We start from the raw sequence: 27711 nt of genomic DNA, 5'->3' as shown, positions 1-27711 counted from the left end.
AATACCGTTTCCTTTTCGCTCGTAATTAACCTCGTGTTTATATTCCCTACATTCTATTCATATTTTTTAACATATCTTTTTTTCGAGTTTCTTTTTTTCTTTTGCGTTGCTTCCATTAACATAGACTTTACGAGTCGGACAATGCTCGCCGCTCCGCGCCTTGGACCCATAAGTATTCTTCTGTGAGATCTTTGAGTTCTTTTTCTTTAGTTAATGTCTTGCAGCGTTTCCTTCCTTCTGACTATCTCTTGAAAACTGTCTGTCAAATGAATTATATATAATTCAAGTACTACAATATCTTCACTTTTCTCTACTTTAATCGTGACACATTTTCCTGTATTTTTTTATAAAGAAATTATTTAGAACCTTATATGTTCATTCTGCTTTACTAAAAAAATTATTGGCGAAAAAATGTTTAACTTAAACCTCTATGTAGTACAATATACTAGGTATTAAAAAGAGAAACAAATACGATGCTTGTTTTTTTTTAATAATATTTAAATAATCGAGCATAAATAACACTCTGTATAACATAGCTACATGTAAATATGTTTTATATGTTAAAAATAATTATCGATTTATTCACGTACACTGTCTTTGTCAGGACTTCGTAATATTTGAGAACTACGGGCAACCTTCCTTACGCGCATTCCCTTCTCTACGCGAATAAATATATACATCACTGTTTTTAGTCTTTTCACGTCTCTTTTGTCAGAAGAACGTTTACGAACGTTCAGGAACGCTTTCGAAACTCACGATTAGATAATAAACGCGTTAGAGATGGTGACACTATTTTTGTGATCACTAGATAGATGAAGTCCTGTTGTCGTAGAAATCCATATTTACAAACAAACGCAATAAATTAAAAGAAGCTGAAAATCGTAATCGAGACAGGATTTGGAAGAAACAATTTACAGCCGCACCTGCTCGTCCCTTTCCCATATTTCTTTTATCACTATCAAACTGAACGGTATAAATTATATAACCAGCAACGGATTTTCGTATTCTCGACAATAAATACATAACAGGCGTTGAACAGAGAAAAAACCCACGACCGTGTTCCTTCTCGTTCGATTCAACGATCGAAGTTTTGGAATCGTATTTTGCGAAATCGAATCGCCCATCTGAAACAAGCATAAGGAGATCTAATCCTGATACGGTCCTGATTTCACGAATTTTTATGGCTCAATCTCACTTTCGTTCGAATAAAGAGATCTTTTCTTAAATTTTACCACGAGATGTTCATTCGTATAAAAAACGATTCTTTCACATTTTTCTTCCAGCTTAAAACATATTTTAACTATAGGAAAACACGATTGATAACAAGGTTGGCAAAAGAAATCGAAGAAATTCAAAACTCCTAGCAATCACGGAGAATGTATCTGTATCGTTGTATGGTTTACAGGTCAATCTTCGAGTAACCTCGTGGATCAAATTTCAAAAATTCTTATTACTAAATTGCGAATTTAGTTATATTTTATACTATCGATTTTACGTTTAACTACTGTTCAATTTCGAATTTTCTAAATAAAAAGGATATCTGCATTTCCATCAAATAAAGCTTGGTTATATAAAAAAAAAATTATGTCGGATTAAAATTCTCTCAAAGAATCTCTGAATTCTTCGATTCCCTTTTCAGGCCACCCTACAAATAATTTTTAACAAATTATTCCTGTGTAATATATTTTTTAACAAATTCTATGTGATGGATTCGTGCGACAGGAGAGTCTCTCACAAGACAGGATTCTTAAGACAAGTCGTCGATATTGAATTATCGCACTTGATCGCTGTTACCCGTCTTTTTGAGGGACGATTGTCGAACTGTATGACACGTATTCGTGAATCGATCCGTTTTCACGACCGTCGATCGCCTTACGATCGAATTGTACATTTAATTGACGCTTTGTCTTATGATGAGGTGATCGCGAGCAACTCGGGCCCGAATTCTTCAAGAAACATTTGACGGAAGACCAACGAACGAACATCGAGCCCGAGTCCTTCCATTCTATCTACGATCGATCGTTGTCGTCGAATCGTCGCTCATGATGCCTAGGATCCTGCGATTATTTCTCCCTTTCGCGTAATCTTAAAAATTCAAGGTATTATATTAATAGTATACAGTAAAATACTTGACGAGATTGGAAACTCCTAATGGAAGAATATTCCTGGTTGCTGAATTTCATAAATCGTCGATATCGTGTAATATGTGTCAGGTGTGCATAGATTGTGCGTGATTCTATTTTTGAAAATATTAGTGGAAGTGATCCTTATAGAATAATTAATCTTTCCTGTATTCTTGTATCTTTACAAAAAAGTATAGCTGGTCCTTTAGAAAATATCGTAGCTAAAAATCCTCGTATACAAGTGGACCATATATACTGTATTTCCAAGTTTAGATATGTAAGCCTATTATAGTTTTTGTAATAAATATTCAGCAAAATAAGTGTAGTAACATTTGATAGTTTCGTCTCGATTCGATAATAATCAGTGTATCAAAATTAAATCGATCGAGCGGCATTGCATGAAATTTTTAAGTATGACACGACCAACCGCGTTTCCCTATTACACGTATCGTTTACGCTATTCGTGGCAAGAAAGACTATGTATCGTTTGCAATAGTAACAATTTACAAGCGTAAAATTCGGAGAGGCGACGAGTAACTGTCGTCTGTCTTTGACCGTTCCATTCTACTTGCTTGCGTTGGCGGAACGGGAGAGGAAGTCTTATGTGATCCCAGGCGATTAACCATCGTCAAGATTCGATCTCCAACGCGTAAAGTGTCTTTTCCGTTTGTGGGTTCAAGAACTAGTCGATCAATCGATATACAGTTTACTTGGTTACTTTGGTTACGATAAATCTATGCGGCTTGAAAAACACCACGATCCACCGTGTTGTATAACAAACATTGTATAACATCGAGTCGATGTGATCAACCGATCAATTGTTCAAACTACCATACACCCGATTCTCTGGATCAAAGTATCTAGGGAACGCTCGAAAGTACGAAAAATAAAAGACTCGCGACGCTTCGGACTATCGCGACACAAAGGCCACGAATGTAGTCCGATTCCGTGAGCTAACAGTTGACTGCTGCCAAGAGATTCGTAAAATTTTTCTATCCTTTTTCGTTTTCATTCCTTTCGTTTGTATTTTTATTTGTATTATTTAAACAGCGGATTTTTATGCAAATTTATATTTTTTTATAAATAGATTTAAATAGAGGTAGAACCGAAATACAGAATTGTTCTACCTATTAGAATCAAGTTTTATATAAATGCATAAAAATCTACAGTTTAATTCCTTTCTTGTTAATTTATTTTTCTTCCTAATATGTTTCGCGCTATAAGCGCAAGCTGATTATGACGGAAATTATATTGCCGTGTGTTGTTTGTGTCGAATTGTTTGTTTACCTACGTTTCAGTTTGCTGGATTTCTGGAGCTTATTTTAAATGAAACAATTTCGATTAAGCAGCCGATCTTTCCACAGAGGAACGGTAACCATAGACCACTGATAACATATAACGAATATTAATTGACGTAGTGAACGATTGATCGCGTGTCGATTAGCGATATCTAGCACAAATGATCGTTTAGTTTCTCTTATTAATGATGTCAACCTCCTGGATTTCTTCCGGCTTCATATCCACGTCACCCCAGCCCCATTTCATGTCCACATGTATATGATGATGAGAGTCGTCGTGTTTACTGTACCTGAAAATTGAAATTTCAGATTTCAAAATTCTATCAATATTATCTTTCAAACAGTAAGAAGCAAAACCTTGAACCGTGATATTTTTGAAGTATCAAAAATTACTGTGCAAAAATAGACGAATTGTTTCCAATTTTTTTATTTTTAAACATTTTCGAAGTTCGCTCCTTTTTCTCCAAGATCAAAAGATCTTGGAGATTCTTGATCTTCTTGATCTATATTTGCCTCGATTTAATGAAGAATATTTAAAAATATAGAAAATTTGGAAAATTGTAATTGGAAAAATCGAAATTTTGCAGTTCGACGAGATTCTCTGTTTTAAGATATTCATAACGATAATTTCTGTACTTAGTTCCATCGCCAGTTCTGATCGCTCGTCTTTTAATCGCCTCCACGGGGACGGTTTTCAAGTCATACGCCAAACCCAACCAAGCACAGAAATCGATAAATGCGGTAGTGATGTTGAACTTATAATTGCCGAGTTCGGCGGCTTTGTAGTCCCATGGGAAAACATGGTGGTAATTGTGCCATCCCTCACCGAATGCCAGTATGGCAACGCTTTTATTTTCGGTCGGACCAATATTCCTGAAATTTATAAATGCTTTGAACAATTTATAAATTGTATTTTCTGTAATAACCCTGGAAATTTATACAGTCCCATTTAATTCGATTTAGAATTTCATAGAATTGAATCTATTGTCTATAATGATTTTGGAAAGTTTTAAATGCAACGTGAAAGTTACAAAATTGTATAAACTGTGATAATTGTAATAAAATAATTAGAAATCAATTTAATGTACAACTGCAAATTTATAATATAATTTAATATACCATTGTAATTTTTAAAGAAAATTAATATGAGTGAATCAAGTTCTTCTGATTTTTAATTTAATTAGGTATTATAATATAATTACTATTGATCGTTACTCAAAAAGATAAAAAATTACTTAATTAAATATTATTAATAATAATTATTACTTAATCATTGAATACAAGTAAATTAATCGCTTACTTGTCATAAGGTTTAACGCCCCAGATATGAGCCGCAGAGTTCACCAGCCACGTTCCGTTCAAGGTCAGTGCGTATCTAGTTAGAGTACTGTACCAGGAATTAAATAACGTCTCTTCCCAGAAATAACAGGGCACCCACACGGGAAACAGGAAGCATATTGTTGGCACCAGTAAAAGATACAGCCTGTAAAACGTCAAAGAGAAAGGTTCAAGACACATCCCGTGTCGTAAACAGTTTCCATTTGGCTTCTTGACACGCATCAAGAGCTACTTTCATTAGAAACAAGTTGGCTTGTTACGCGATACTTAACATTACAGGTAGAGGAGTAAGTCCTCTATTATGATTACTTTACAGATTTAACAAATATTTTCTACAATTTAATGAAATTTATTTTTATGTTCATAAAATCATCGCGATGAGAAATAGAATCCTGATCTTAAAAATCACTGAAAGTAAAAAAATTTAACTTAGTTTTATTTATTTGTGTGCTAGCAAATATTTCTCAAAGACCAAATATAAAAATGTTTTAGTAAAGAAAATCATCAAATAAACAACTCAAATTTTAACGTGTGATTTTCTTCTTTTTTACTTTCTTTGAGTGGACACTGTACTTCCCATTTTTAGTAACAACCATTCTAAATAAAAATTAGCTTTTCTTGTCGAGAATATTCCAGAAAATATAATTTTTTAAGGCTCAACTTTAAGATCTCTTTTCACTCCTTGCTGGATGACTGTTATTAGAAATGAAAAATTATAATTCGTAATCATTCTTCACCTTCTTTGCCAAACAACGATGGGATCGTTTTCGAGATCACTCATGTCAATTGTCGCACCTTTCTTCAATACATCCGGGTGCTTTCGAACTAGAAGCCAGCCTATGTGCGAGAAGAAGAATCCTCGTTTTGCGTTATGTGGATCTGCATTGGTGTCCGTGAATTTGTGATGAACTCTGTGATCTCTCACCCATTCGTAAATGTGATTCTACGAAGCAATATTGAAGTTCTCAAAAGTTCTGATTTCTAGTAATATTGCCGAGGTAATTATTGGAACATGTTGCAATGAAAAAGCGATATAAAATTATTTTCTTAGAGTTACGAGAAGCCTGATCATGATCTCGATACACAAAAGATATTTCGAATCTTAGAATTATTTTTCTACGAACGATATGACAGGATTTACGAAACATTAACCATCAAGGATGAAAAGAAATATAGAATCAATTCGTATACGAACGTGGTAATTAGAATGCGAATTTTTATGTAAATCCATGTTTTATGAACAGTATTAAAGAAGTAAATAATTTAAATATGAAGATTTTTTTTATTCTCTAAATATCATAACGATGCCTCCTACATTTTAAGTACTTACGTTTTAATTTTTTAATTTCTCATAAAGAAGAGAAAGCAGGGAAATAAAAACTCACTTGGAAGGCAACTGTCTGGAGGATCATCAATAGGAGACGCATGGGCCACTTCGCTTTATACGTTCTGTGGGCCCAAAGTCTATGGGCACCAGCTGTGACACCAATCCCTCCAAATAACATCAGGCTGAGAACTGAAAGTATTACAGTTCATTTATTTCATTTTATTCCCCTACATCACATCTATATTATATTGTATTTCATTAGAATTCAACTGTGCATATTACTTTATATCATATGTATTTTTGTATATTTTACATTGTTTAAACTTGATCTATTTTCGTCCCTACTATACTATATTTTGTTTCTCTATTTCATTCTACTGCTTGAATTATACTTGATTATCTTCATTCTACTCGACTTTCTTTCTTATTAACCTTCGTTCTATGTTATATCATGATATCAACATTTCCTACCTTATTGTGTTTCATCTTGCTGTCCTCTACTTAACCCTATTAATACGTCCGCTATTTTATTTCATTCTACTCAACTTTATTTTTCCTCTATTTTACCTTATTATACTCTATTGTTCATTGTTCTATTCGTTTAAATTATTCCATAGTATCTTACTTTAACTTGTTTCGCTTAATTCTATTGTAATCTATTTACACTGCATATATTATTTTGTTTAATTTTACTACCGTCCCATTCTGTCTGATTCTACTCTAACTCATTTTACTCTAACATAATATATCCTGTTTACATTATTTGGTTAGTCTATTTATGTGATTCTTTTCCTGTTTGTTTCTATTCTAGTCTCTTCTCCTTTAATTACACTTTATTTCTCGTTAGCATGTCGTATTTGATTTCACGAAAATCTTATTGTACTTGACTCTGCTCTATCCTATACTACTTTAACTTTTGTCGTATTTTACCTTTTCCTGTTCTACTTACTTTCGCTTCGCTTTACTCTATTTACGCCAGTTCATCTCATTTCATTCCGCTACTGTATTGTCCCATTCTACATTGATTTCCCTCTACTTTCTTCCCCTTCTACCCTAAGTAGAGACAAAATCTCTAACACAAAATTTCATTAAATTCAAATACATACAACCACGAGAGATCATTTCCTAAGCTCCAAATAATTTCCAACCCGAAAATCACGCCACACTAGATAAAATATTTTCTCATATCCAACACCCATCAAAATATTGATTGTATATTACTTTATTACAATTTAAAAATTCCTGAACTTATAAAAACGCTTAATAATAATAATAATTGTACAATAATAATAACAATTGTACAAACACGTGATTTGTTCGTTCACAATGAACCCGTGTAAAACAGTCAGAAAACCATAGTTTAAAATGCAGCCAGATGTATAGGACTCTAACGCAGTTCACGATCACGCTTTCATCCCATCGATTTCTATCAATAAGAAAGTGAAATGTTGTTGTCGAAGATCTTCATTGTAATAGGATCTTCTGTAAAATGTTGTGTAGCATTTACGTCTTTGAAAAATAGTTGCGCGCGTTGGTGACTTAGACTTAGATAGCTTTTTCAAAATTGCAACCACGGTATTCGAGGTCATGCATTCTTAAGATTTCTATCTTCAAAGTTTCTATATTCGACCCAGTTACGCGCGGCTGTTATTAATAACTGTAATCGCATCGTATAAACATAATAGCGGAGAGAGAAGAAGAATATCGTCTAGTCAGGAAAGATGATCATTTTTGTAACCGACCGAATGCGAGGCACGTGATGCGCGATACCAATTTCAGGGTAGCAAAAGAATGACGTTTCTTGTGTTTCTTCTATATATTTGCGATGAAATTGAAATTCTAGTTGTAAGAATTCCAGTCATTAACTTTCAATCTTTTTCCTTCTTTTCTTTTCCATTCACCCAACGATTAATTATATCACCCATAAAGAGATTGTATTTAAAAAAAAGTTAAATTTAGAAAGAGTCATCTTTTCTTCTTAATTTTCTTCCTAAACTACCTGCACGTTTCATCGAACAATTTATACTTACGCCATATATTTGTCTGGAATTTAGTTGAAGTAAAGGCAAGGTATATTCCATAGATAGCTCCAATGTGAAGATAGATGAATGCAATCACGTTTCTCCAAACGATTTTCCATTCATAGCTCGACTCGGTATTCGATGACTTTTCGACCAGCAATTCCTGATTGTTCGTCTTCTCTGCCGTCGATTTCTTTTGATGAATATTTTGCTGAGATGCCTCCAAATACAACGTGGCCGATGTACCAAACAAGTTTGGTGCCATCTTGAACAATCTGAAACAGATATCGGTTTCTGTAATGTCTCGCGTGTCACCGATTACATGTACAGGTTCGTTCAAAACAAAAGAAATCTTTCACCGACGAGCGATCAGAATGTCCTGTATCACTGTATATATTTTACGTTATTATTTTACGATCTAGAAAACCCTTCGTAACAGTTAAATAATGTTTTTAAAGCTTCGGAAGACTGGAAATTCAGCTCGGGAATTTTCTTAAACGACATTCAACCAAGACGTTTATTAAACCAAAAGCCTCACCGGTATACTGTAAACAACGGAAAGCAATTCAAAAATTTGATATTCTCCAGGATTCTGGTTAATGAAAATGTTCCAACGTTCCATTAAATACTCGAAATCTTCCAACTTCAAATACATTCAAAGTTTTCTACTTTAGCTTTATTAAATCATATCACAGGCTATTTTATTTCTCTTTTAAACAAATATCTAAACGCGAACATCGTTGATCATAGTAAATGAGCGAATCCGGAGTTTCGAAAAACTGAAAACACTCTGCTAAATCGCTCTAATGACCATAATAACCATAAGTACGATTGACCATTTATAAGGAAAAATAAGATGTTCTAACAGGTGGACTGAGTAGGTTTTACACAAGTCACTTAAGGCGATCTAATGAGAGGATCGTCTTGTTGGTTCCATTATCGATCAGGTATCGATCAAGGACGAATCGTTTGGAAACGCGTGGTCTTTACCGGTTGCGACAAAACGTCTTCATAATCGAGACCCAGTGACCTAGTAATAAACACTTTCAAAAAATGCAAAACCGCGAAGCGAGTCTCGTTCCACTTGCGACGCGTTTTTAGACGCGTGAAAGTTTGCACTTCATTGTGACTGTCAGATTAATTTCCAACGTGTGTCCAAAATTATATTTTAGGTACATTCCACGTTTCGTTCAGTGTTTTTCGAACGATATAGATGATCTTTCCTTTTCGCTTCTTTCTCTTATCTGAAAGGAAAAAGAGGAGTAGTTTACTCTTGAAATTGGACTTTCAGAATATTTTCAATTTTAGATAGCGCAATTTGAAGCATTTCGTCTTTTTTTTTAGTTTTGAATTGACATTAGATTATCTGATTAAAAGTATTAACTTTCGGAAATATTTTCTCGAACTACAATTTTTTGGTTGACACCGGTGGATTATATTGTTGAAAGCGTTATTGTACATCATCGAAATGAGATTAAACGATCTACCACTGGACTAGGTCTTCGATCATTTATAATTGGTCGATTATACAGATTTTGTGAAATTGCAGTCCTCTATATTGCATTCTGGTGAAAACTGAAACATCCTCTTGTTCTCAACAAGTTTACCAATCGCTCAATTTAGTAGCAGATCTCTCCTCGAATCGCGTTATTACATCTTCAATTACGCAGTATCAAGTAGAAATAAGAACAAAATTCAAACAAGATTTAGGCAGTCTAATGAAATTTTTTTCTCATAAACTCTCGCCTCGTCTCCCTACATTCTTCTTCCTTACATGGAATTCGATTCATAGAAAAATATCAAACAGGAAAGGTTTATCGATCATTATCATATGTCAAGTGCGCAAAAAATTTCCATTCAAGTTCCGTCGCTTCCACGTAAAATACAAAATATACAAAAACATAAATTTGCGGGACTGTTATCGTTACACTGTGGATATTTGCGCATTCATAAAAGTTTGACGTATGCAAAAATGTTTAGAATACGTAGAGTATGTAAGAACATATGAAATATTCAAGTAAAGTGTGATATTATTCATAATAGTTTCCATGTTTACCTAGGTTCTACCTATTTAATGACGTATACAAAAATTTATATACGCATAAACATGCGCTGTCTAACCATCATACGTCACAGAATATTTAAAACTTTAATCAAACTTCCCAATCATCCGTTCATAATATTTTGACATGCAAATCCTTCGCACCAGAAAACACATAGGCTTAACAATCGCTCGTGCGAAGACCTGAAAATCTGGGCAACAAACGACTTACTAATTAATTCTAACAAAACAAGGGGGAAAGAAAAAAAAAAAAGAAATAACCAAAAAAGAAGTAGAAACTAAAAGAGCCAATCTAAACGTATCGCTAATCTTTCATCGGATTTCCTTAACCATGCACCAATTATGTGAAAGTTAAGGACGTTGTTCAGAGTTTGGACCATTTGTAACGAATGGTCGTCCTAGTAAAAGTGCTCGACGATAGAATTCGAAATGAACGGTACATGCTGCGTATGAGGAAGGGAGTATCCGCAGAGAAAGGGGCCGAGTGACGAGCAAAGATCAAGATTCGTAGAACGCAGAAGAGAGAAAAAGCAGGAAGAAAAGAAATGGAGTTTCGAGCTGGGAACAGGTTCTCCATAAAGGAGGTCAATGGCGCGTTTGAGGTCATTATCAATCCTCAGAAAGAGTTCTACCCTGTCTCCTGTGTTTCACGCGACCTTACCGACGCGAGGAAATCATTGTTTCGTTCGTGTGTTCGACGTATTATTGATGATAATGGAATAATAATTAGAATAATAACGGGGATGACAATTTGTCGCAAGAAAGCAAGCTTTCTTTCGAGGCACGCTAATGAGCGACATTGAAATCGCTGTTGATCACGTGTCAGTTGTGACTCGTTGCCTTTTTCAGATCATCTTTGACATTGGTACGCGCGGTGCCGTTTGAAAAGAAGATGAATGACGATTTCGAAATCGCCTAGTTAGCTTTCCGAGGGCTATTAATACGTTTGGAGAGATTACCGGAAAGACGAACGTCGCGAAAGCGAGCATGTCGATGTTTGGAAAGAAAAGAAGATATTGAACATGTGTCAACATCTTTTTGCCTGTTTCTGAGCACCAGTGCAAAGAAAATAATTTCAAAATATCTGTAATTTTGAGAAAATATGCTGCGATCGTTATTCACATTCCTGACTTCTTACTTCGATCTTATGCTTAACGTTAGAAATTCTCTTATTTGTCGGAACAAAAATACGTCAAATATACATTTGGAATCAAAAGGTGGATCAGCAGAAAAAACATAGCAAATGTCCGATAAAAGATATATCGATAAATAACAACATTTTTGATTAATGTCGATGTATCGCGAATGATGTATTTTCAATTTGAGAAACATTTGGAAATTTGATAAATGCGATGTTGCTATCATAACTTTCAATGTGAAATCATATACACATACAAGGATCAATCTCGAACGAGTACAGTTTAATGGAAATATATTCAGGTCAACGGTTGAACGAAACCTGCTTGTAATCGTCAAAGAACCGATTGAGAAACCTGGGTCAATGCGCTCCGGTATCCTTCGATCCCATAAACTTTCGTTTCAAGTAACTTTGATTTCATAAATTATCGATTCCCATTTGTACCTTTTTGATTGTTTCGTATATTTATATATGTACACGTACGTACTAGATATAACGAATAGAATCATGCGACTTAAATTTCCAATTGAATTCAAAGTCCTATTAAATCTATTAAACCTGATTCATACTATGTTACTTACACGTCCAAGTGTCTGCACTTCCTCTTAAATTTATTTATGAATGTAATCATTGAAAATCCTGACTGTAGAGAATTCGAATTTTATTCGACGTACTGTCAAAGTGCGTTACGAATAACTCTCGCGATATAAATGTGGACTCGTGGTTTTAAGTTTCGAGATATTTGAATCGACCCTGAACAAATCGGCAGATCGATATCAAATGCTAGAATGCGAATTCCTCTAAAAAAAAAAAAAAGAAAAAGAAATCACAGACTTCAGCGTATTTTCAAATCGAAAGCATTGCATGACTACCCGATGTTGAAAGGTGAAACGACGACGAAAAACTACGAAGTCGACGATAAACGTTTGATTCGCTATCATCTAGATCTAGATTCTAGCTCATTGCCGCCAAGAAATGGGAATCGAGATGGAAACTAAATTCCGCTTACAATTTTCATTTCAGTATTCCTACTCAAATTTGTAATGTCGATTTTAAATCGAAATGAATTTGTTGATATTATGAGTAATCCAGGAGAAATGTATTTGTAATTGTAAATGTATTTGGAGAATGTATGAATAATTTTGATCGTTTCTGATAAAATTCTGTCAATATCTTGGAGTAATCAGCCCGTTTCTCACCTTGCCAAATATCGAAATAAAAGAAAAATGGCATTATCTTTTCTAATATATTACAGTTTAGTAATAATTATAGTACAAAAAATTAATAGTGATAGTATATGTAATTAGTAACTAGTTCTACGTAGTATTATAGTTTTGCAATTTATACTTTAACCGCGGGACGCACTAATAAGTTTTGAAAGAAAACTCTTGGAACGATGCACTACACTGTACGCTACATAGAAATTGGCACCTGGTGGACGTTAAATCGAGCTCGGTAAACTCGTAAAATCTACGATACTTTCTTTAAAAAAAATAAAGCCTTTCGTCGTTAGAATCTCGACCATTCAATTTAACGATAACCAATCACGTGCATAACATCACCATCGTTCATTCTCGACTCCTTTCTCCACATAAAAAGACATTCTACGACACTTTCGAATCTTGTCTAGGATTCCAAACTTGGACAAATTTGAATACTTGCACAAGTTTGAGATGGTGAAAATTTTGCAAGCTTTCGATATTCCAAAACTTTGGGGAATCCAAAGGCACGAATTCACTTGGAAACATCGTCGACAAAAGTTCGCGAATTTTTCGAACCGATTCCTACGAAAAGCAAAATGAAAAGATAGTGTAATTGGGGAATGAGCTCGTGGCCAAAGTTTTCGCCAACGAGGTCGTAGACAATACAAACCGCGAAACGAGCGAGAATCTTCTCATTGCTCCACCGAATTCTCCTTTGTACTGTCTCGCAGTCATCCTGTCGCAATCGTCAGATGTTTAAATTACGTCAGATGGGAGGCGTAATTACGGCAATCCACGATGGTGCACCGAAGGAATCTGCAGGCGACCAAGTATTTGTTTCTGATTGGCGACAGACGATCTCGAAACGGAACAGAGACGGATAAGTTTCGAAATGGATAAGAATAGAATAATTTTTTATAGAATGCTACAGAAACATGGAGATGCTGAAAGTATTCGTTACGCATGATTGTCTAGCAATAATTAACGCAACTTACTGTGAAAATAATAGATTTGATTTGTAAGCAGATTATCATGCGAAATGAACAAAAATAGCTTGAAATGGAAAAAAATTGTTGAAGAGTGATAGGATCATTCTCCTAAATGACAACGAACAGTATTCTATTGGATTTTCTTTTGGTAAAAGTAGTCGAATAATAATAGAAATTAAATTCCTAAATGCATTATTTTTGGCACTTGGCAGTATACTCTTATTTTCTAATGTAACAGATATCTGACAGATATCTGATATATTGTATTGTATATTCGATATTGTGTATTCGTATTACTTGCTACTGTACAATGTTAATATTTGAAAATATGAAGCCTGCAATTTTCACAGGTTTGTGACGTTAAGATCGGCCACGCGCTACTGACAATTCGCAACAAACGCGCGACACTTTCGTTGTTGTCGTCGTTCGCGTCAATCAAAAGTTCAATTCCTCCTTCTGCTAATAACGTTATATAAAAATGTTAACAGTTTCGTCGTTGTTACTCGTATGGCCTAAAAAAATCAATTCTAGCATTAAGCGGCCAATTTTCCAACGTATTAAGCAATTAATATATCACCAATCTTTTTGATAGAATATCGTATTTCATTGCTGTTTTGCATTGAATCAAAGTGGAAAATATTAATTAATTAAATCGAGTTTGGCCTTTTAAATAACCATACAATACTTGGCCATAATATATTCCCATGCTTATCTCAAAATTCATTATGGACTCGCACATTTTCTAATAATTATTCATAGCATCGTATTTCATTTGAATATATTTAATATATTTGCATACAATGTTGCACGGCTCGGCGAATATTATCGTCGTTAAAAATATTATACGGTTATCAGTAAAATAATATAATTTATTTTTCATAAGTCACTTGCTCATGTGCTCAACTACTCATCTGCTATCGATATTTTAATCTTCGTTAGAATCTCATCAACCAACATTCTATATACTTGTACTAATTTATTTTACTTAATTCTTAATTATTATATTTGTAAAGTTTATATCAGATATCACTGTCTAAATTTGTTTCTAACTATTTTTCAAAAGGCCAAATAACAAACGTGTTTTATATAAAATTCCGTATATGGTTCACAAACATCAAATCACAAATAAATCATGATTTTCAATATCTCCCTAAAGAAATATCAAAATGATCTTGCTGAAAAAAGAATATAAATTAATTTGTTAAAAATAAGATCCACGCTGATGATAAAACATAAAAAACGATTGAGCATCGAGCGTCCAGAGGTAAAATAGTGAAACAACGAGAAAGACAAATATGGAAATAGATGAAATGGCTACGTTCGGAGTTTTGATATTGATCAACTTGATTGGACAAACAACACCGAGGACATAAAACGAAAGCTGTTCGAATTAAAGACAGGGGATAAGAAAAATCGTGATACGATTCTGCGCGTCGAAGAGTCGATATCAAAATTGCAAATGACCTCGCTTCGGTGTTGCGGATCTTCAACGATGATTCAATTCCAGTCTAGTAAGCAGACACTGAGAAAAGTATGCCGAACAGAAAGACTAGTTATATGCCCCGAAACGAAACGGATTTGTTCGGAAATCTCCAGGGAAAAGTTTCAATGTTTTGAGTCCAAGAAGAGAAAAAAGTAAGGAAGAATGTTTTTCTTCGAATTTAAATCAATTTCTTTAAAAATAGATGTTGAAGACATTACAGTTAAAATTAATAAATTTTGTAGTAACATAGCGGAAAAAACGAATAGACAAAGTACCTAAGATTTGGATATGACTTTACAAAGTAATATAGATATATTTTTTAATATTAATTTCGTTCTAGTGTCAATTCGATTAATAAATAATTTTATCACGATGTAGCGTGATAATAACGTAGGTGATGATACGCGTAACGCACAACAAATCTTGTTTACTATTAAGAAAATATTATGAAAATATCGTAGCATTGAAAACGAGTTTATAAAAAAATATTAATATGGATTTTATTCAGAAGAAAAGAAGTAGAGTGACCAGAATCATATAATACACGTTTATAGAGACCTCAACCTGAATGAGGATGTGTTATGATTTGAATGGATGAGTTTTGAATTTTTACATTCAAGTATGCTTCTCTATACGATTCTATTCTCAAAAATCTTTTCAATTAATACGTATTAACAAACAGATCAAAATTCTAATAAAAACACTGCAAAACGATACAATGCCATATTTTCGCTTCTCCTATAAAATTCGAATACGCGTTAGTATCCCACGCTACGAACGTAATAAAGCATAGGCACCAATTACAAAAATATAAATTCACTTCTCTAAAATTAGAAAAATCTGTCTACTACAGTTCTGAAAATATTATTATACCAATACTTTTCCTACCCACCCTTCGAATATCATGTCACAAGGTATACAGACGCCAATTACGTTGTACATCGAATAAATTACGAAGCTAATTAAATCGAATTAAATTACGCTAAACAAAATTAACTAAGAAACATTAAATTTTCCAATTTTGGAGAAAATTCTCCTACAATGCAGATTTCTCTATCACGGTTTTACTCAATTTTTTCTAGATTCTGGATTTTCATATTTCTAGATTCATGTCACTAAACTTTACCGCTGGATCAGTGTGTAATCGTTTCAAATACAAACAGGTGTGGACGGATAAATGTAAAGAATTGTAAGACAAACACATCCCTATGGATTTAATTATTTACTGTCACTAAATCCCCCCTTAACATTTTTCTTCGTGGTGAGTCCTTTCTTGGAACGTTTCTGATGTTCCGATTTTCCCCTAGAAAGTTATACAACAATAAAATGTCAAGAAGCTGTGACAGAGACCCGTTTTCCCAGTTTCTTATCAATTCCGGCTGGTGGACGTTGGCGAAACCTCGAGACGATGACTAAACTCAATATCCTGACATGTAGCACGCTACTATTCTCGGAACTATGAACCAACATTTCAAAAATATTCCTTTTGCGTTCACGTGCTTCTATCTATTCGTATGCATGTTAGAAACGTTGTCATAAAGTCATTTAATCAAATGCAAGTGTCTCTTTCGACGAAACAAACAATATTCTTTCATTTGATGTTATGTTATTTCGTTTATGAATTTTAGAATTTATTATATTTGAAAATTTATGATTCAGCTTAGAAAATCGGTGTAAATCGATTTCGAGAGAATCGTGTCTGCTTAGAAGAAGCGAATTAGAAAAAGCTTAGTAAAGCTTGTGACATATCGATTATGGGTTTCCTTCCAATAGGATAAATCCCGAAGGTACATGTTATACAAATAAAAGAAATTTCGGAAAGAAAATCGAAAACAAGGATTTCATCTTTTGAATCTCACAATTCCTTACAAATAATTCATGTTATAGATTACTATTACAGTTCTGGGACTTGTAAATTTTCAGAATGGCACGTGTTCTCGAGTTGAAAAAGAAAAAGGAAAAGGAATCGAAAATCTTGAAGTTCATCGAACATTTAACATAGAGTTACGTACAACAAGGATATACAAAATTTGGGGAATTTCAAAATAATTTTACTTTGATAGGAAGAGCTATCTACTTTTCGAGTGATTCGAACCCCCGGCAATTAGAAATAGCCTATTCTTTTATAGAAATCGATTTTGTTTCCTAAAGTTAACTGCGATTGTTCGTTCTTCCTACCTTCCTTTTCCCATCGAGAAACGAACACGTTAGAAGCCTGATTCGATGAAATTCGAAACCTGCTGGTTCGTGAAAATATAAACCGATCGCGAGGAAATACGAACTTCGTCGTTGTTGCATCTTTTATTAAAAAGAAACGTTAGATACGATATAAACTATAATAGCATCTTTGATATTACGTGGCACGAAGATCAAGTTGTCTTTACACTTTGATAAATTTGCCGCCTCGGTTGAACAACAGCTTCGAAATAAAACGAATTTTGTATTCGAATCAGTCGATTGTTATTTATATCAGTTATATTTTATATTTATTTTTATTTATGTAAAGCGCAAGTTTTACTCCACATAATTCTTTTATCTTAAAAAATTCATTTTTCCACGTTCACTCGAATAAAATTTGTATCGTACAGTCGTCACTGTATAAAAATTTTACTCGATGAAATTCCATACTTCAATTCTGCATCGATATGCAAATTAGCAAGCTACTTATTGCACCGCAGATTCATAAAAATCGCGCAATACTATCGTTAAATCACCTAACTTAAAATCACTGTTTCATATCATCTGAATCTAAACCATAATGCTACTCGATCCTCGTTTATAAAAGTTTCCGTTCTATTCTTATCCTTTGGTAACCCAAAATTTAAAAACCCTATCATCGCAGTTCGTCAAAATTCTCCATTCTCGCCCTTCGATACCGTCAAACATTTCTTCATACGAACCCAAGCAAAATCTATCGAATTCTTCGTGCACGAGGTAAGCTCGGAAGAGAAAGCTGGAAATTTGAGTGAAAATAAAAATACAAATCTATGCTCCTGTTTATCCAAACAATCGATAAATTTTCCAAACAACCTGTTTAACTCTCTTTCCCTCCAATTTAAAACGTAATCAAACTTAAAACGTAAGTTAAAATAAAAATTTGCCCAAAAAGTTGACACCACTGAAATGTCAACTAAAAATCCTATATATCCAAAATTTCGATTTGCTAAACGTTGCTCCCGAATCTTCAAACGGAATGAAACTCAAAGTCTCGAAGGATAACATCGACTTACTGTTATCGCTCGTCGCTAGTTCACCCAAATAATAGAATCCCTTTGGGCACGATGTTGCTCTAAGGATCTGTTCCGAAGTAGTCACCTAGGCTGCTGATGATCCGACCTGATGGCGAGTTCACTACGAAATACGGAGATGCAAGAGCGTATGTCCCACTTATCAACTCCGCGACGACCCATAAAACCACGTCGACGAAATCCCCCACACGATAGGTATGTCGGTGTGATCTGGACATGGAAAAGAATGTTCCGATCGGAAACAGTGCCGTTTAATGAAATATTAGTCGGTGTAGCGAAGTAGCGAAGTATAGGAAATGATTTAAATAGTGCGCGCAGGCTTTTTGTTGCGAAAGATATCAATGTTCCTCAAAGTTGTTCCTCAAAGAGACACGACGAATGGCACTCAATGTACATCGAACTGTACTGTTTCGACAAGTGTAGAGCCAATGAAGCGATTCGCTTGGACTTGCAATCTGCGAGTGAAAAAGAAAAATATTTTGAAATTATTATTATTATTTGTTTTTATTTATTTATTTAAGAATTTTTAAAATAGGTTCGATTTTATTTTGATATTTTATTGCTACTCGGCTCTTTCAGTTAAGAGTTGCGGTACGGATATTTTGTGTTTTTCCCTAGTGTAGTTTAGAAAGAAATTTTCGAATAACTTCGACTATAGCGTTCGTTTCTGCGGTAGGTTTCAGTTGAATCGTGAATTACGTCGGATAATTCGTACTTTAGTTCCAGCGTAGCTTAGAAGATGCTTTTTTAGATAAACTCGAATTCCCCTTTCGGTTGAATTTGGATCACGATAAATGTAATTGGAGATTGTTCTTTGGTATAGCTTACGAGAAATCTCCATAAGAGATTCGAGAATAGTGTCCTTTTTTGGAATTGGTTTGAATCAAGTTTCACGTTATGTTGGAAGAACAGATCGTATTAAGGTGGTCTTTTTCGGTGGCTATTTCCAATTCCCTATTTACGAAACAACCGATTTGAACGTTGTTCTTGCCGTTGGATTACGATTCTAAGTGCGTTATAAATATCTTGAAATTGTTTGGAAAATTCAATAAAATGTAGGTTCGACAGAAATCATTGGAAATCCCACAGTGTTTACTCGAGAGTTGGTCTCGCGTAAAACAACATATTTAAGCTTCACTTCACTTTCATCTACTCATCGACGTGGAAAATGTCAAAGAAAGAAAGAAAGAACCGGATAAAAGGATGCAAAATCGGCATTTCTATCGTTTCGTTTGCACATCGTTGTCTTTCAGTTTAAACGGACAAATGCGAAATAGCAGACGAAAGAGGCTTAAAGGGACATTGAGTAATATTCGTCCGGTGTCGTGAACCGAATAAAGGAAATCCTCGGCTGACGTTCAAGGCGAAGCGTCCATACAAAAAAAAATTTCGTCTCGTTACCATGACAATTTGCATGTCTATTCGAGACACGTATGAAATGAATGTAACACTGTTCGACGATATTAAATCAATTTGACCACGATAAATAAAAGGACTGCTCAAAGAGCTTTGACACTGTCGGCCGAGGTTTAAAATTAACTCTTAAATTAGCTCCTTAAGGAATACCAAGCATTATATAGACGAGTATTTGAAAAATAAAGAAAAGATGTTTTCCACAAAACGGAAAATTTCCTTCTTTGTTACTTGGCTACTAATAATGTTATTCCACGTAGAGAATCTAATGAAAACACGGTAAATATAATATATGATTTATATTCTTCAGAAAGCAGTTCGACTGATTTAAAGATCAATTAACTTCCAATTAACCATTCAAATGATATCTGATAATACCTCATATATCAACATCGATTATTTTTTAGTCCGTATATTGGAAATATTGAAATAATAATAATATATATATCATAATATAATATAATTTTTATTGAAAATGAAAAAGATTATATACGTTATGATTGGATATTCTACGCATCGTATTAATTCATATCCATGTACCACAGAAAGGAAGGACTATGAAAGATAAATTTGAAAGAAATAATAAACATGTATGTACGTATGTATTTATCTTGAATTGATGAAAGTTGATGGAATCTAGTTTCTGAGTGGACCGTACACTACATAAAAATTATACTAAATTATCCATCCTAAGTAAAGGAGTAAAAAATTCGAATCATTTAATTTACTGTTGCCACCTAACTGTAAATTTATAAAAACGTAAAAAAAACTTAGGTTATAAATGCATCTTTGTAACTCAAGAACGGGAACGTAGTTCAATTTTTTGACATAAGTCCAGTAAGTGCACGAAGCTCGAACAAACGTGTAATCAGTACGTCGTAAGTTTCTTAGCGACCTGTCCCACTGATTTTCGTTCGTTTCCTTGTCTGTTTTTCTCGTGTCCCAATTCTCTCTGTTCTTGGAAATTTAGAAGATGTACATATCTACGGGCAAAACACGCTTGCCACGACGAAAGAAGAGACTGACGAATGTCGTGAATTATTTTCAGGTGGAATGTAAATCGTGATCTACATGTCAAAAATTGATGCACACTATTATTTCTACCGGCTATCAGCGAAACATGTTACAAATAACACATGTAGAAATACGAGAGTAATACAAATGTCAAATAAACAATTATATAGAGAATCGCCGATTTTTAAATAATAGTGAATTAAAATGATAATCTTTTCCGCGTAAATAGTTCCATACTTTTCTTATAGCAAGTAACAATTCTGTTTTTTCGAAGCCATTCAATTTTCTGCTTCATTAGCATTTCCTCCAATGTTAAAAAGTCGCTATTCTTATGCGATCTTCATTGTATACCATATAGCTTGCTCTTTGTGTATTAGATTTAGTAAAATCGAAAATATTTTTTTAAGGCGCAAATACTTTAACACTTCGTTTAGAGGGAATTAAAAATTAAACCGATCGAAGTAGAATTAAACTTGGAATCTGGCAAATTCTGGAACGTAATATTTTCCATTTCACCGGTTTACTAAGAAACTGGCACCGAATGACAGTGAGTGATAATGCGAAAGAAAAGATACATTTTCCAGTAAATTAGTGTTCAAATTAGAAGTTCCAAGCGGAAGATTAACAATTTCATCGTTGAGATAATAGTCTGTAGATTTTAAATGTGCCTAGTAAAATATTGCTTTTCCTCAAGTAGAAACTTCAATGTACCTCGAAGATCATTTTTGGAACAAACCACATTTCTAAATTCAATAACACAGAAAAGTAAGCATTTTTATTCGACTCTCTTAAAATAGGTTGGATGATTCATTTATTTAGTAAATTTTAGAATCGAGCTTCAGCGCTTCGTGAATTACTTTCAGGATAGACAAAATTCTCAAAATCCAATTACTCCAGAAAGTAAAATATCCGATTCAATTTTCTCAAAAGGAGTTCGCATTGCTCGATCATTTGAAAGAGGTTATTTCGTAAATCAATGTCACAATAATCCACTGATGAAATTGCCATAGTAAACAGAATTGACATAGTAATACAGGTGCAAATGTGCATAATGTGCAATTGGCACAATTGTCGTTATTGTCGATAGATATGAATATTTCTATATCCACCGTTGACACATGATCGATCGATTACGTAAATCTGATATTCAATGATCATTGTTAAACGTTTCCCACATGCATTTGTTTCTTAATTACGATTATTGACTAAGTTTTGTGACATTTTTTAAGAATTTTCACATTATACGAAAACATTCACTTACGAAATGTAAAATTCACGCTTCAGATTCAAATAGAAAAGTGAACTTGCAAAAGTATAACTAAATGTGTAAAAAGACTAAATTATTGAAGCCGTTGTAAAACTGCATGATTTATCTCCGATTATTTAACAAATTTATAAGAAAAAAAGAGAAATGGCATTGTAAACGCAGAATATATTTCGATCGTAGATTAGTTTCGTTTAACAAAAGGTCACAATTTATCTTCGTCGATATGAAGGCTGATGTATTGATTAACATCTTTTCCTCTTCTTTTTCTTATACTAAATATAATGAAGTTTAATCGATATTAATTAACATTTACAAACGCAAATAGACAAATCAAGAATAAGGATAAACAACAGTATGGGTAGGGGATAAAATAAAAAAAAAAAAGAAAACACTGCAAGATATAATCCAAAGTTCGTTATGCGTGTCTCAACAGTTCTATCGCATTGATCGGGTAAACAGATATTTGTTTATTTACGTTGTTAGACATTATTCCATGAGAACGCAATAAAAATTGTCTTTCAACTGATTATTAATGGATAAAATAAAGTATAATAACATATAATAAATAAAGCATATAGTAATAATAAAAGGAAAGATAATAGTTCGGTCTCAACTAGCACAACGCATGAACATTAAAACACCAAATGGGACATAAACGAAAAAGAGAAAGAGTACAGTTACAGAACGAATTGAAAGAGTTACTAAATTAAAATAAAGAAGGACGCTGACCGTACAGTCGTATTTCAAAGTGGCATCAAGTCATTACCATCGAATATTTCTGATTTCTTCACGGTCGTTTTGGTCAACGGAAATAAATTATCATCTATCTCATCGAAACTATTGGCGCGCGTTCCAAATAATGAAACACTATGAAAAGTTCGTCTGCAAACATTTGTCGGGCATAAACTTCCAGTGCAATGGCTAACATTGAGTCATCGATCAGCCAATAGCGCGGTTTCCGGTTAAAATATCGCTCTGCGAAATTATTGAGTACAGTTAATTCTTCATTACTACATTTATGCAATTTCATTCTTGAATTATTAAAGAAAGAAACAGCTAGCTACCTTACGAATAAAGATATCTCTCTAAACACCGGTAATTTGTAATTTATTTAATTGCTTAATTACTTTTCGTAATATTATTTGTAAAATATTACTTGTAAAATTGAATTTATTAAAATTCTTCCAATGGCAAATTGTTACTCGCAAATTGAAAACTATCTCGAATGATAATCGTATTGTTTCGCACGTATCAGCTCTTATCGATTTCGCGGTAACAGTCAATTTACATGATAGTTATCAATATCAGGCTCGAAAGAAAAATATTGATCCGTAAACGTACATACCCAAAAGATACACAAGTGAATTAGTTTAAGAGACAATATTAGGAACCAGAACAAGAGATGACTTCATCCTCGCACTTGATTTTTCGCCAACGAAAAGACAAATGCAAATCTTTCTGGAAATAGGAGGAAACTATTTGCAAACGTTTCCTGATAACAGTTCCAAAATTATAAATATATAAATGTAATTTTGGAATTACTAATAGAATAATTATCAGAATTATAAATATATAAATGTAATGTTGGAATTACTAATAAAATGAATATCAGAATTATCATCCATATATATATAACAAACTATTAATGTATCTTATCGTTAGTATTTTAACTTTCGTTTGTCTCTAATTAAAGTTAAATAATTATCATTATTTTCCTACAAACGCGACTTCTCGTCAACAAGTGATTATAAACGCGAATGAAGAGAGTGTGATTTCGAGTCGAGAGTAAAAAATGTATCCTTGACCGAACACTAAAATGGCCTAGATATACGAATGACAGAATATTCGGAAGCCAATCTATTAAAATCTAAATCTCGTTCGAATTTACACGAAAATTACATTAGAAATGTTATTAAATATGATATTAATCATACGAATTGTTATCGGTAGATTAGGGATACGAATTTATATTGTTATGGAAGTTAAGTGGAACTAAAAGCTGACAGTATCTTCGATTGCAAGTATTACCAAGTACTCAGAGATACTATAATCACGAAGAGATACTAACCTACAGTTACATCTGACACGCAGAATGAGGTGGCGAATAAGTGCCGCCACAAAGTGCATAGAAATATCGATCTCTCTAAATACCTAACTTGGACCTGAAAACTATCGGCCTGGTATACGTATAATATTCGAAACCAAACGCAATTAATAATACTAGTTAAAAGAACTATGAAGAAATCCGACTATCGCCATAAATTCCGGATAATTCTAACTCTAATAATTATTTTTCCACAAATAAACCACATTTAAAGGAGTAAATGCAATTCATTTTATTAATTAAATCACATTCAGTACCAAGCCTAACTACTGTCCCAAGTTCCAAACAGCGCTAACATCGATAATCATGATCATAAAATTGTATTAGTGTTGCAAGATTACCCTGCGAACCAAGGCAAATTAACATCGCGTTAATCAAGATTAGAAGCCATTTAGTTTATAGCATACGATTTCGTGCATCGCACTGAAAATCAACTTGATCTACAGCCGAAAAACGAGTTTCAGCAGTTCTTTTAATATCTTTCGCGTCCACGTCGAAAGGCAACAAGCACCAAGAGCCTGGCGAACAAATTATAAGCATCGAGAACTACAACGAAATGTCCTCAACGGCTGCTCCAATTATCTTGGCAACGAAAAAGGAAAAATCAGTAGTGAAACTTTCTTCAGCGATCGAATCTGATCGAACCTGTTCAATGATCCAATGTAATTCGTCGTCGATGAAGAAGCGGAACACAGAAATAAGTGTAGAGGATGTCTGTGGGAGAGTATGAAAAAGGGAACACAAAGTTCAGAGATGAAGTTCCGTTTCGAACGAAACCAGCTGGACTTTCGAGTTGCCCTCAGGCAATTCATACCTGTTAAACGGTACTCAGCTCTCGTACACATCTGCTATTACGCGCGAGAAGAACACACGGCTGGTTTAGTTTGAAAATAAAATTGAGCGAGTCTCGTATAATGCTTTAGAAAGTGTACAGTTCCAGCAGACGTGATTCACGTGTCAGAGATTGCGCTCCATTGACACATGACCGCGAACTTCGTGTCTCCGATAAGGAGCTTTTTGCTGACAAAATGTTGTTGTAGCTAATCCAAGCTCTGCATTCGTTGTTTTACACAAGGTTGTTTCGTTAAAAAATTCCTAATATATTTCTTGTTAGCGGTGAATAACGGGAGTCTAGCGCATAGTTTGCGGGTAGAAGAACTTTCCACGTTCGTGGTTTTGTCAATATCAGGCATGGTATTTAGTGCTTTTAATAACAATATTCTTGCTAGCAAAGATTACCGAAGCACAGGTTTTGTCTTTCAAGCTAAAGGCGATTGCCAAACGTTTATCACGGTAAAAAATGAAAATGAACAAATTTCTAAGATTCGAAGCAAGAAGATATATTTTATGTTTGTGAAGTTTACGTAGAGCTATTAAAATGACGAAACCGATCAAAGTTTCTGCGAATTTTTCCAATTTAGTGTTTAAGTTCTAAAATATTGTATCATTTCGCGATACACGCATTTAGCAATTTACTTTCTTACAATGCGAGATTACAGGCTTTAGCTCGAGCAATTAACAATTGTATTTTATTAATTATTTTAATTATGACGAACGGTATGGCGACGTTATTAGATTCACGGTTCTATAAGTGTTCGACGAGATGAATATGCATGGATATATTATGTCGTGAGTGAACGTTTGGAATGGGAATGTAGATCGATAAGCATAATTACAAATGAAATAAATATAAGTAAATTGGAAATTATAAATGTACGAATATCGTTACTATCTGCAGCTGTCTATAAGCGAATCCCTACATAAAAGTTGGCAAAAATATACAGTAAAATAACTAGTAGCTGAAAATAAAAATTTAAGAAGTTTCAAACATCGTATGGGCAAAATCGTGGCTCTGCCTAGTAACTAGTAATTAAGTCCACTTACACATGCATGGGACGTGAAACAAGATAAAAGCAAAATTTTCAAACTTTTTTTCTAGGAAAGTGGACGAACATTGAAGCATTCTTATGTGTTTAAATAACTTTTTCTCGAAATAATAATGATATTGAACGTCACAATAGACGCAGCAACATTGGAGCATTGTATGATTTAATTTCTTGCCTTATAACATTCGGTCACACTAGTGAATTATAAATTTCACAAAGATAATATAAAAGATTTTATAATTATAATAATATAATCGTGAACTGTAACGTAATATATATTATATTGTTGACTATTAATAATATAATCGTAATCTGTAACATAATATATATTATATATTATACTGTTGACTATTAAGTGAAAAATATTACAATGTATTATTTAACAAAGATAATATAAAAGATTTTATAATTATAATAATATAATCGTAAACTGTAACGTAATATATATTATATATTATACTGTTGACTATTAAGTGAAAAATATTATAATGTATTATTTAACAAAGATAATATAAAAGATTTTATAATTATAATAATATAATCGTAAACTGTAACGTAATATATATTATATATTATACTGTTGACTATTAAGTGAAAAATATTATAATGTATTATTTAACAAAGATAATATAAAAGATTTTATAATTATAATAATATAATCGTAAACTGTAACGTAATATATATTATATATTATACTGTTGACTATTCAGTGAAAAATATTACAATGTATTATTTAACAAAGATAATATAAAAGATTTTATAATTATAATAACATAATCGTAAACTGTAACGTAATATATATTATATATTATACTGTTGACTATTCAGTGAAAAATATTACAATGTATTATCATGTAAAAATTTTGTACTATACAAATATTAACAGTATATTAAAATTATATTATACGTTAAGTTATACGTCCGCGTAATTCCAATACAATATTATCAGTATTTGTGTAGTAATAAATTTCTATATTTTACATCCCTCAAAATGTTACAGCAATCAACTGCTAGAAATGTCGAATAAAGCTAGGAATTCAATTCTACTAATTTGACGAGATGAGATGTTATATGAAAAACAAATTGAAATTAGAATAGAAATTGCTTTTCATGAATACGTGCATTATTTTTCAGCGACTAACGACACACTGTTAAAGATACTCATAAATAATGTTACCTGTCTCGCCTAGGAAATGAAAAAGATATTCCGCGATTCTTGAACAATTTGCTTCGATTAAAAATTGAACTCTTTAATTAACGAACTTCTCACATGAACTTTCACGAGACTTTAACTTTAGTGCAACGCGAATAAAGATGAAAATTATCCGAGTTAAATATCACGACCGATGTTTGACAACTTACACAACACAAATTTCACCACCCGGTAGCTTATTAATCCTTTAAATCGCGTGTACAATTCACTTCGATACTATATCCTATTTATTTCTATGAATATCGCCCATCATCGATCAGAACGAACTTTTACCCAATATTATCCACTTAAAATTCAAATAGCAAGCAGTCACGTCAATTATCACCTCGATACGATTTATCATAACCTAGCAACAACATTGTCTATGAGCAATCCTTAACATGCAATTATATACACTTTCTAATTCCAGAGTAAGTAAATCACCGATATTTGATCAGACAGAAAAACCACCTTCATGGATCACCCGGTGAAAAAATCAGTCGATAACTTCGAATCAGTATGGAAAACGAGCCTAACTGCGCTGTGATATCTGGGGTTGCGACCATCGAACCACCCCCTTAGTTCGACTGCGGTTTTCTATCTTCC

At 33.3% G+C, this 27711-nt stretch overlaps 1 protein-coding gene across 4 annotated transcripts; it reads right to left on the bottom strand.

The window, feature by feature from the left end:
* Window positions 1-469: 469 nt before the first annotated feature.
* Window positions 470-27711, bottom strand: LOC126914705 (acyl-CoA Delta-9 desaturase-like). Of its 4 annotated transcripts, none has more exons than XM_050719045.1 (7): window positions 27577-27711; window positions 8117-8382; window positions 6145-6275; window positions 5497-5702; window positions 4722-4904; window positions 4058-4294; window positions 470-3711 (listed from the first exon to the last, which is right to left on the bottom strand). In XM_050719045.1, exons 2-7 carry the CDS (start codon window positions 8370-8372, stop codon window positions 3591-3593), a joined length of 1134 nt encoding a protein of 377 aa, XP_050575002.1. In that variant the 5' UTR covers window positions 8373-8382; window positions 27577-27711; the 3' UTR covers window positions 470-3590. The 4 variants fall into 4 exon arrangements, with proteins under 4 accessions (XP_050575002.1, XP_050575003.1, XP_050575001.1 ...); XM_050719046.1 differs by lacking the exon at window positions 27577-27711 and adding an exon at window positions 27091-27530; XM_050719044.1 differs by lacking the exon at window positions 27577-27711 and adding an exon at window positions 18212-18380.

This window comes from Bombus affinis, chromosome 3 (assembly GCF_024516045.1).
Source record: "Bombus affinis isolate iyBomAffi1 chromosome 3, iyBomAffi1.2, whole genome shotgun sequence".
In the NCBI taxonomy this organism is placed as follows: Eukaryota; Metazoa; Arthropoda; class Insecta; order Hymenoptera; family Apidae; genus Bombus; species Bombus affinis.
The sequence above is the reverse complement of the archived record's forward strand: the minus strand, read 5'-3'. Positions and strand labels throughout refer to the sequence as shown.

Bases quoted from the DNA above. Each gene is read 5' to 3' on its own strand.
- LOC126914705 (XM_050719043.1), bottom strand. From the start codon at position 13,244: ATGACTGCGAGACAGTACAAAGGAGAATTCGGTGGAGCAATGAGAAGA. The intron at 4,905-5,496 runs GTGAAGAATGAT...GACGTTTTACAG, and splicing joins ATCGTTGTTTGGCAAAGAAG to GCTGTATCTTTTACTGGTGC. The intron at 4,295-4,721 runs GTAAGCGATTAA...TATAAATTTCAG, and splicing joins GGCGTTAAACCTTATGACAA to GAATATTGGTCCGACCGAAA.